Raw genomic sequence first — 12,187 nt, forward strand, 5'->3', positions numbered from 1 at the left:
TATTATTATGAAATGCAGTTTTATGTTTGTCACATTAAGTATATTTTGTTTAATATAACTACTTTAACTTCCATAAGATTTTGAGTACAAGACTTGAACTTGAATAAGATCATTTTTACACTGTGGTTTTGCTGATTTTATTTAGGTTGGTGACATTTGTATTATTGGTTAATACACACATGAAGGTTTTTAGAGATAGGAACTCACCTTGAGTATTTTTTTTCCTAGTCATCTATACCAAGTCAAATTCAGAATTTGAATTTTTAATTACTTATTTTTTCTGCTGCTAACAAAATGATGAACATGCATTTTCATTAAGACACATTCAAACTGGGGCTGTAACAAAACACTTGTCTCATAAAACTGAGTTCACGGCATGATTTTATCACAACTTCCTTATGATATTTTAGAATTTTTATAAAGGTAAAATTAGCTTCAAAGCAATTATGAAAAAATAAGATAATTGCATTTAAATTATTGGAAAGTTAAAAATAAACCTTTTCCTTATTTTTCTTTTTGAATTAAAGTGATACTTATTTTACTTAGGGGTGCATGATGTTGGATCTGTACTGATAACCGATATTCTGATATTTAGAAATTATAGCTGTTACAGATATCAGTACCAATATTTAGATGTAATTCAGATGTCGAACTTAAGTCCTTAATACACACAATTTGAAGTTCGAGGATGCACAAATTTTAGTCTTTAGACTTTAAGGTGTAAGGAATGAGAATAAATGAAGAAAAAGACTTCAGCTGATGTAGGTCTGTTGGTCCAGCTTAAATTCCACTAACTTACTTGTTTGTATGGCCAATATATACAGCTGATACAGGCAGATTTTGACAACCAAAATAATGATTGTAAATATTGTCAGAAATTTTCATAGCTGTTGATATTGATAATTCACTTTTTAAGCTAATGAAAACATATGACCATTATATTTCAGTTCTTGAACAATAAATATGCAAACACCCTGATTCCTTATTCCTCTTTACACGTTTAAGTAAAACTTTTTAATTTTGAGGTTATTGAGTCATGTGTAAAACAGTGCATAATGTTTTACTTCTAAAAAATTACATTGGTAAGTACAACTGCATTGACATTGACATGCAGTTTGAAATTGATTTAGATTTTCTGTAGTTGTATCAGCTTACAGTTGTTCTGGGAGGTACTGTTGCATCTCTTTTTCAAACTCATGATCACCATGGGTCGAAGTTGCATTAGCTGCTAATCCATGCAAAATCAGAGAGGAAGTCCAAGCTAGACAGCTCCTCTCCCTGATGGCTATCACAGCCAGACCCACAGATAGCTGAGGCCCTCGGCTCAGGAGACAGAGGCTTGGGAAGAAAACCACAGCTTTACATATCAGATCAAAATGAGTATATGTGTGAGAAGGACTGTGATGACTCTCTTTGTAAATTTCATAGCAGCTCTGACTTTATTCAACCCTGGACAGTATTTGATACAACAGAATATGTCACATATGTCACATGCTGACAGATTTTCATGGAGGAAGTATGACAGCAATTAGGATTTATGTGTGTAAAAGTTCCTCTGTGTCTTTGCTCCAGTTACCCGGCCTGACTTCTGTCATTCTCCTTCTTAGTGAGCAGATTATTAATCTTTAAGAGGCCAGATAGACCTGGACAAAGAGGTCATGAATAGTTCAAAGGGTCCTTATCCTTAATAATAAATACAGTTGAAACCTCACTATTGTTGTGTTCAGTGAAAATTAACATGCTTCTCCTCACCTATAGCAGACTTTGCCCTCGCTCTCTTTTCAGTCTTTGTTCTGTGTGACTCACAGGTTATTTAGTGCCGAGAGTTAACCCAGCTACATGTAAAGCCAGTGAAAAACTCCGAGGGTGTGGGTCTTCCATTTGTCTGTTCTCTGATAATCTTTTTGTTGCTTTATTTGTATTTTTCCAGCATGATGTGTCATTGTTAGCTAAACTTTTCTTCTTTACGTAAACATAGGTACCTAAAACAACTATAAATGTGGGGAAAAGAAAGAAAATAACGTCAGATCACTTATGAAGAATACACTTTATTAACTCCACTGAGGAAATTCATTTTTACTGTTTTTTCGATCATGCGACACACAGGGCCAGGAATAAACACGCACATGATATGGGCATCCACTAATGCAGAGATGACATTTAACCAGACTGTGCAGGATTATCAAAGTTTCATACGGGCTACCAGCTGTAGGATGGGTGCCGATAAGACGGGGGGCAGGGAATACTTCTCCTGTTACCCTATAACAGTCTTGATCTCGTAGATATGAGTCTTACTTTACATGTCATTATTGTATAAAGATCTAGATATTTGAAATGCTGCGTGTGTAAGCAGCACGGTCTGTCACTTTCAGCATATGACTCTAATTAGCACTAAAGTATGAGCTAGCATGTCTGTGCAAAATGACCTGCTAGCTTTGTCGTCCCTGTCTCCCTGCACATGTCGTTTGTTAGTCAGGTAGCCAGGGCGACGGGTTCTGTCCTTTTCAAAGCTGCACAGACACAGAGCCACTGTGTTGCCATGGTAACCATTGTTTTGTTTAGGATGTTTTTGTTTCTCTTCAGACGGAAGCAGAGCTCTCCTCAGGTTTTCTTTGACCTTCTGTATCTGAATGGGAAACATTGAAGTGTAAACTCTGTTATGGTTTCTCCAGTTTTCTCTGGCACCGATGAAGCCATGTGGTTGAACTGGTAATGGGGGATTCCCTAACTGGCCCATTCACATGAAGTCATTCCTAATAATAGATGGTTTACATCACAAGTGCACAGATACTGATAAGACAAGCACAGAGGAGTTTCCACTGTGAGTGTAGACACCAAAGTGTTTACTTAACCATCAATTATTCTCTAAACTCACAGTCAAATATCTGTTAAAGTCAGAGTTTCCTCAAAGATCTCAAGTTATGCCATAAAATCACAACCATTTCTTAACTAAGATTTGATGTTTAGATTTATCTATCAGTTTCCTTTTTTTCCAATTAGTTTTTACACTTAAAAGAAGGTATAGAAGTGTAAAAACAATCAGAACAGGCATTTTTATTTGTCAAGGCAGAATCTTAACCAAAAGCTGCTGAGAGAAATAGAGAGAACACGGCCTATGTTGCACGAGTATGTTGCTAACGTTGTGAAGGAGTTTGCTTAAATTTTGTGGTGATTTAAAATAAGAAATGGCATAATAATAGATGCCCAAACGTTTACATTTGTTTCCATGATACTGAAAGGTAGGGAAGCATAATATTGAGTTTTTGCAATATCTGATCTACTGATACTTACAAATTAATTTTTGCAGATACCGATAGTGATACCAATATTTAAATCTCATTCAGACCTAAAACTTCAGTCCTTAAAACACATTTTATAGTTTAAGGATGAACAAATTAACACATTTTGGTCCTTCAATCAGACTTTAAAGTCTAAGGAATGAGGATAAAGAAAGAAAAATACTTAAGCTGACACAGGTCTGTTGTTTCTAGAGATGAAACGGTTATTAGTGATAATGATAAACGTGATAAAATTTCCACATGGTTATGTTATCGTTCATATTTTTATTACCATGGTAACTGTAAGCAATAACCATGCTTTTTAATATCACTGTAAATAATGTCTAGACAGCATGTTAGAATGGCTCTTTTACTGAGGTGAACAGAAAAAAAAAACACATGGAGGAGGAGGAGACGACATCGCTGTGCCTCTCCTCTGGTCTTTCCTGCTCCACTCACTGTGACTGTCTGCTGCAGTGCAGAGACACAGACAGACAGGTAGACCTAAGGAGCACTTTAGCAGCAGGCTAATCAATGCATACGCTCAAAAAAAAAAAAAAAATCACATCAGCACTATGAATCAGATTAAACCAAAATGCAGCAGCCTACAGTAGACTGTCAGTTTTACGGGAAAAAACACGGTAGGTTTAATATGAACACTGGATTTAGAAGCTCCTCATCTGCTCAAAACGTCCATGAAAAGCTCTCCTAAACTTGGAAGCAGCTCCCGTTAGTTAAAGATATAAATCCAGTGTTGAAATCCCTGTTTAAATCAGCAGGGTAGAAGTAAATTCTCTCACTTAATGAGCCCGCAAAACAGTAATATTCATGAGATGTTCAAGGACAGTAGGGCAAAATGATTGTGTGAGTGAAAGCAAAATAAAATGTCATGATGTGTTCACATGTAATTTAAAGAAAACAAACTTTCAGTTTTTGATAAGAAACTTGAATAAATCCAGTTGTGTGGATGAGAAATGTGTTTTCTTTTTTAGCTATATAAACTAGATTTAACAGGTGGAATTATGAGCTTTTTAACTTTATTTTTTTTTTTATTACTCAGTCAACATCTGCTTAAAACAGATTGTCATTTATCTTTCCACTAAACAACAGTAAAGTATCAATAGTGGTATTGATTAGGACTCAGACTGATGAGTGCTTTGAACTGAAAATATGAATTGTATATCTGTTTTTGTTTTCTTTGATTTTTTGGTAACTTTGGTTAAAATGTAAAGTAATGGAAAATATGTCATTTAAGGCAAAGTGGGGGTCGCAAGATGCCTTCCAAGAACCGGAGTGTATTTTTAAATGGTTTTAGATTGTATATTTTGCATATTTTTGTAGAAATATGCATGAAATTGGTTCAAATAAAAATAAAAACATGGTTATTTGTTGAGATTTATGCTGAAATTAAAGCAATGTTTAAAAGGTGGAAGAAGACAAAGTTTGGAATAAAATAAAATCATAAAATCAAATCATCGAATGCTTCAATAACCTTATTACCATCATTAACCTTATTGTTAATGCACACTTGAGAACTTTTTTGTTTTTAGATTTTAGGCTTATTCTAATAATACTTTGATAATACTGATGATATTTCATATCATGGTTGTCATGATTTTAATATTACATCTGTAATTGGTCCAGACTAAAACCCCACTATCTAATTTGTTCATGCAGCCAGTATTTACAGCTGATACAGGCATTTTTTTATAGCCCAAATTCTGGTTCTACATATCGGCAGACATTTTCCTATCTGCTGATAATAACAATAATATTTGCTGGTATAATAATTCACTTAAGCTACTATCTGCCGATACTGATATCCTGCTGATTATGTCGTGCATCCCTACTGAAAAGGGCATCAAGTAGTTAGATTTTTGCTCGTATCATATCTAAGCCTATCTTTGACATTGTTGTATCGTCAGACATTGTCCTAACTCTGCCGTTTCTCTCTCCCTTCAGATACTATGACCAGCTGTGTGCAGTGGAGCCTAAGTTTCCCTTCTCTGAAAACCAGGTACGTGACTGAACAGCGCACATGATTGTAGTTTAAGGTTCAGTTTCCAAAGACTTCTACCTGAACACAAAGTGTCTCTTTGTCCCACAGCTCTGCTTAACCTTCACATGGAAGGATGCCTTTGATAAAGGATCCCTGTTTGGTGGCTCAGTCAAACTTGGTGAGTCCCACCTCAAATCAGTTGATTTTTATCAGACAAATAAAGATATAAATGTGAACAAATGCATTTTACTGCAGTAGGAGAAAACAATATGGAGGAGTATTTAAGGCAAAGGCCTGCTGGGTAAATATTTGTCATACTATCTCTGAGTCCAGCCGTCTCTTTGTGTGACTCTTTGACTCAGGTAAAGCTCTCTAACTCAGAATAGATCTCTGTTATACCTGAAACAGGTTTGACAAGGTGTTATATCACGTTTGGGAAAAACTGCTCACTCACTGTGTGTAAAAGAGAGAGAGACGTGAGACAGGTATGTGTGCTGAAACTGAAGTGAGTCAAGGAGAGAGAAGTTACAGTTCAGAAAATTTAACTGGAAGAATAATGAGAGCAAATAATCCCTGGAAACCTCACAGAGTAAATCTTAAATCCTCTTTGGGGAGTAGTGTCTGGTGAATTTTCTCACCAATCTCAGGGGGAAACTGCAGCATGAACCAGTAAAGATTTTTGGTGTTGTTAAATATCAGCTCACAGAAATGCCAGGTGCCAACTATCTGTCTGTAGAGCTGATGTGAAAGTGTGTTTTTATATATCAGCACTCACATCAACAAATAAAAAGCATCCTCAGGATGAATAAGTTCTGACTCTGTTGTGTTTTGTTTTTGTGTTTTGCAGCTTTAGCTAGTCTGGGCTACGAGAAGACGTGCGTGTTGTTCAACGCAGCAGCGCTGGCCAGTCAGATCGCCTCCGAGCAGAACCTGGACAACGATGAAGGACTGAAGGCTGCAGCCAAATACTATCAGGTACTCCTGCACAGTCTTATAGTAACCTGAGTACAGTTCAGTGATGGGACACCTGGGAAATTAACTGTAGTCTGAAAGGACTACTGGAAGTTTGATATTTAAAGATGGAGCTTATTAGTAAAGTCTGTCTACATTTTAAGAACAATGAAGGAGGAGACTGCAGAGTGTTCCCACTTGGATGTACCTCGGTGTTAGCATAGACCAGGGGTCATCAACTGAATTTGTACAAGGGCTCAACTTTTAAATAATTTCCTACCAGCCCAAATACGGTTGATTGAAATACTCTGGCTGGCTGCATGTTTCTGTGACTGTCATGTTGTACATTTGTGGGTTTGACGTTAGTATGCTGTGTCGTGATTGGTTAAAAGCACATGCAAGAAACAGCTGTTTTGTTTTGATTGTCAGGCTGGAAAAGATGCACTCTGAGAGACCCTGAAGCGGAAAGTTGACACAAAAAAAACTGCAGCATCAAATTGTTCTTGATAAAACAATCAGGAATATGAATCATCTTGGGGTTGATTTAATAACTGCAGGGATTTAAAGACAAAAGATACTCTATAAACCACATCTTTTGTCTTTTGCACATTTTATTAATTTAATTCTACTTTGGGGTCCAGATGGGAAGCTGTTGGGGGCTTGCTATGATCACGGTCATAGATAATAAGCTGCCTTTTAACAAAATTATTGATGTAGTTAGAGAAATCGAGCAGCTGCTGCACTTCCTCTGAAAGCTCAACTGGTTTGGGGTGTGCAGCAAAAGAATGTCAATGTTTTATCACTCCATGCTTGAATCTGTCCTGACCTTTGCCATTATCTCCTGGTTTCCTCTCAATAGGAGATCAAAAGGAGTTAGAACACATCATTAAAGTTGTCAGTAAAATAATTGGTATTAAATAACCTGATCTATCTTTACCTTTTTACAAGAGGGTAACATCTAAGGCTCAGGACATCATACAGAGTCCTGATCATCCTCTTCATGCTGAATTTGAGCTCCTGCCCTCCATCAGGAGATTCAGATCAACAAAGACCAGATTCAACAGGATGAAAAATAATTGCATCACTCAGCCTTAACCCAACTGAATTAAAAAAAAAGGAAGAAATAAGAAGCACTTTCTTTTCACTACAGACATCTAAAGATGTCGTTTGGTGATGGCTCTGCCTTCAGTTGTCCTTAAATGTGTTTTGAATGTCTGCTTTTCAGTGTCTCATGTTTCATGTTTTTGCCTGGCTGCAAAGTTTTACCAACCTGTTGGATGGACATACAGACGATGTTTCTAACAGCTGATAGTCTGTTTTAACTCACTTCTAAAGCTCCTTTGTCTCTTAATTGTGACTCAGAAACATCAAATAAATACATTTCTTCAGTGTCCCTCTTTGCTACAATGAAAGTTTGATTCTACAGTTTTTAGTAATGTACCTTATTTACCCCTAATATGATAAAAGTTTTTTTGTGTGTACCTTTAAACGCACCTGAAAAAAAGGGATGGTCTTATTTATATTATTTATAGGTCTATTTATGCCGATATACATTCACAAAAAAGACCATGCCACTGATCTGTATCGTGAACAGAACGTTAATGACTGAGGCCAGCTGTCACTCACAGCTGCACGATGATTGCCTGGAACAAAGTGGCTCCAAAGTGGGTCAAGTTAACCGTCATCTGACGCAGCTGTGAGGCTTTTTTTGAGATGGTTATCAATGCAGCATTTTATCAGATAAACTGGTGGACTATCTGCAGGTTGAGGTCGTCTTAGAGAGAAATCAGCTGTTAAGTCTCTCCTTAATACAGGATACGTATATGCTGCAAAGGAACGAGAAATTGACCTTTTTTTAACAGAAGAGGGGAAGAACCATAGACTGTAGAAAGAATTGGACAAACCCCGTGTGACGTCAGTTGTCTGCTTACAACAGGTAGACTCAAACGGCTTTTGAAGCCAATCCGTGGAGGCTTCCATATTGAAATCGCGGTCTCAACCGAACTTTGGATCAACCTAACGGCCCACCCACTAAGTGCGACTTCCTGTCAGCCTGCTAGCTAGCATTCCGGTTGACAGAGACAGAATCTCTGCCTGCCGAGCTATCTGTCAACAAATGAGATGCACCAGTCAACTTTCATCCTAAATATAATCCAAACGATCGTGGTACCAAAACAGTCACCCCCCATACAGTGGGAGCACCATAAGACACTGGCTAATGAGACACGTTTGGTGTTTTCAACTAGGCTGTAAACCAGCTTATTTCTAGTGTCAAAACCAGCTGTTTAACGTGTGTAGACGGGACTTCCGGTGTTCCTACAGCCAGCCTAAAGTGGACACTCACAGTATAGCAATTTTTTTGCACTTCCGCATTGGCTTCATTTTTCAGGACTGAAGGTTGCAGCTTGGGAAGAACAAGTAGTTCTTACCCTCGTGTTCCCATCTGACCACTTCATCGATGGCCCACCACCACTCAGTGAAGAATACAGAAATAACACATTTTTGTTTAAGATTTTGATGCTGATTTATTGAATTTGGTTTTATCTGATTTGCTATAATAACAGCCTACCTTATTTTATTCCATTCTAATTTTTTATTACTGTTAATGCAAAAGTTCTCTTATAAATGTCGGATTTGCCCTTTAAAAATTAGTCAAGTCTTGATTGTGCTTGCTGGAGGTCTTCTTTTTTACATGTAACAGAACAGCCATTTTTCTCGGTACAACTTTGTTCATAAAACATGAAAAATTGATTTAATCTAGGGTCTAGCCTAAAGGTCAAGTCAGCCAACCAGTCTTTCTTTGTATAGTCCCAATTCATAACTGAAGTGATCTCGAAAGACTTTACAAAGAGGGTTGGTCCAGACCGTACTCCCTGATTTAGCCTATTATTCTAAAAACAAGCACTAGTCACCATGAGCTCAGCCCAAGCATTTAGCCTTGTTACAGGGGCGACAAAACCTTCCCTTTCAGGGGAAGGAATCTCAGGAAGAACCAGACTCATGTCTGAGCGCCCAATGTACAGAGGCTGTCCTCAGCGCAGGTGGCCTTTTTTAAAATCCGATCCTTGATGCCCTTCCCTTTCCTGACTTACCCCCTCTCTGTTTCCAGCTCCATAAATGCTTTAAAAACTTGACTGAAATTAATCTGTGCCTTTAATTATTTTGAGATTAGTATTTGAAGAAAAGTCACATGATGTGAAAGTTTGTCTAGCAGAAGGCCAAAACCAGTTTTCACTGAGTTTGAAGTTGCAACACAAGCTTCTAGTTGATTCTGACCTCTTCCAGGAATAAAACTAAACTTGAATGTGACTTAACTTCATATTTCAGCATCTAAAACTGAATAAGAATTCCAAAAATCTACTTCTGTGAATTCCAGTCCTTTCTCTAGCATCTTACCTGTTTTCTCCTTTTATCCCTCTCTCTCTCTCTCTAGCTGGCTAGCGGGGCATTCAGTCACATCAAGGACACGGTGCTGTCAGCTCTGAACAGGGAGCCCACCATGGACATCTCCCCTGAGACCGTGGGCACCCTGAGCCTCATCATGCTGGCTCAGGCTCAGGAGGTGTTCTTCCTCAAAGCCACATCAGGTACTAAAAAAAGACAGACATCTAGAGTGTACCAACACAGACACACAAAAACACACACCATCTACACCTGGAGCAGGCTGGAGAGTCTTTCAGAGCACTCTTGTGTTTTATCTGCACTTCTATAGATCTCAGAAGAGAGACATGAAATAATTTAAAGTAGACAAAAACTATCATAGTCATCCAAAGAAAGACACACTGAAAAAGCCAAAAAAAAAGGGTTTTTTTCTTTGTAAAAATTTTAACTTTTTTCTAAAAAGAAATTAAAGGATCCTCTTAATTTTTTATCTTTTAGCGTGGCTCCAATATAGTATGAAATGTCTGTAAATTTGAGTACATTACAGACTTAACTTATCCTGTGTGAATGCACCGCACCGAATCCTGATGTCAGGGGGTATTTCACAAATTATTAGAGGTTCACGGGTAGTACTAGTCCTGTGTGAATAGTACAGCAGTTGTATTTTACTGCTCATGTGCATTGGTGTCACTGGTCAGGCCCTAACAGTGATTATAAAATAATACAGTGATTCCTAGGGTCTGGACAACTGGCCTGATAACTGACAGTGAAAGTACTGCAGGTGGGCCATGAGAATAAAACATTTTCCCCCACATTTCATTTTTGCACTTTGGCACTTTAAAAGTTTTTTGTGTGTGGCTGCATTAATTACTTGCGCTGCATCACTGTAGACCCACTTTCACGCTGATTTTGATATTAATGAAATAAACACCTAAATGGAAACACTTAATCATTGTCTCAGGTGTACAGAGATTTGTGATTAAATGTTTGGGGTGGAAAATGAAATATTTTTAGAATTGAAATTAGGCCGCTGTATCCCTGAGTTAAGAGTGGCTGACTTAAAAAAAAATCTTTTATGACACACTCCAGCTTTCTTCCACTTCAAGATTAATGTGTTGCAAACATGCAGTTGGCAGATTTGATCCCGGGTGCACAGAGCTTCCGCCCCAGTTCTGTCTACTGTTATTTATTGGAGTTTGTAAGCACAACAGTCTGAAGGTTACATCATAAAAAAGCCCACTTGTTAAAGAAAGACCTATATATTGTGCTGAGTGGAAGAGCTTTACCTTAAGTTACTGTTTTCACTTTTATTGTTTATTTAAGGGTATAAAATGATATCAAGATAAAGCAGCGCAAGAGCGCTAAAAAATAATCACACACTCAGATGTTGGATGGACATCCACATTTTAGATAATCAGTCAGAAAAATCACATGATTCTCACTTATTTTTGTTGTTTAATGTTGAAAATTTTCTCTGAAAAGCTTTTCATTCTCCCTAAAGATAAAATGAAAGATGCTGTCATCGCAAAGTTGGCCAATCAGGCTGCAGATTTCTACGGCGATGCCTTCAAGCAGTGCCAATACAAAGACAACCTCCCCAAGGTATGTGTGAGACTCACACATGCAAAAATACACACTGCTCGGCTTTAGAGAGTAAACACACACACTCACAGTCAGCTGTGTGTTCAGTGTGGTGATTCTATACTGTGCAGTGTGTGTTTTGTCTGTCTCATTCTGTGTATTGATCTGTATGTGCGTGTGGATTTCTGGAAACAATAAAGACTCTCAGGGTGATTTTCAGGTGTGGGAACTGTCCAAATTACTCCCTGTCTCTGTTCTCATTGGTCCATTTCCATCCTGTTTCACTCTGATTGGTTGATTACTACTAAGCTGCCGTTTCCATTCTGAATGGTTTCTCACCGTCTAATCATTGATGTCTGACGTACTTACTGTCTATCTAACACTGGAATTAAAACATACACACACACTCAACACTGTGATTTCATGCTTTAGATCAGCAATGGGCAACTTTGGCTACCAAGAGGGCCACATCGATTTTATGCCAATGCCAGAGGGCCAACTTCTTATATATTGTAGCATATTCTCAATTTATCCCCTGTGATTAGTAATAATTCAGTGAAAAGAAGAATATGTTGCTTTCATGATCATTTATTATACCAACATGTATGTTTTTTAACTCTGACCGGGCTCTGAATGCAAATAAAAATTGTTATTTCGATGAGAAACACAGAATTAAATTAATTTCAAGCTGCTTTTTGAATGCAGTGAAAGTGATAGTTCCTAGATATTTTACTAGCATATTTATTTAACACTTGCAGCCAATAAAATGCACTAAAACAAAAGAAATAATTAAATTATAAAAAACTCAATCAAAAATAAATTAAAAATAAATGAATAAAAACTAAAAGAAAAAAAAGAAAAAACTAAAAGCAAATTAGAAAAGAACTGAAATTAATTAAAAACAGAATAAAAATAAAATAAAATCAGAATGGCAATGTAATAAATCAAAAGAAGTTGAAAGCAAGTAAATTGTTTTTTAACACAAGTGCAAATCTTT

General features: G+C 37.2%; 1 protein-coding gene across 4 annotated transcripts in view; it reads left to right on the plus strand.

Annotated features, from left to right (window-relative positions):
• The window catches only part of LOC121523972 (programmed cell death 6 interacting protein), a 36,489-nt gene that overhangs the window by 2,094 nt on the left and 22,208 nt on the right, over positions 1 to 12,187 (plus strand). For all 4 annotated transcript variants that reach the window (XM_041809089.1, XM_041809091.1, XM_041809087.1 and 1 more), the window contains exons 2-6: positions 5,241 to 5,295; positions 5,386 to 5,455; positions 6,125 to 6,252; positions 9,662 to 9,815; positions 11,111 to 11,211. In XM_041809089.1, the coding sequence (XP_041665023.1) occupies positions 5,241 to 5,295; positions 5,386 to 5,455; positions 6,125 to 6,252; positions 9,662 to 9,815; positions 11,111 to 11,211 (508 nt within the window). The remainder of the gene's footprint in view (positions 1 to 5,240; positions 5,296 to 5,385; positions 5,456 to 6,124; positions 6,253 to 9,661; positions 9,816 to 11,110; positions 11,212 to 12,187) is intronic.

The sequence above is a fragment of the Cheilinus undulatus genome, linkage group 16 (genome assembly GCF_018320785.1).
Source record: "Cheilinus undulatus linkage group 16, ASM1832078v1, whole genome shotgun sequence".
NCBI lineage: Eukaryota > Metazoa > Chordata > Actinopteri > Labriformes > Labridae > Cheilinus > Cheilinus undulatus.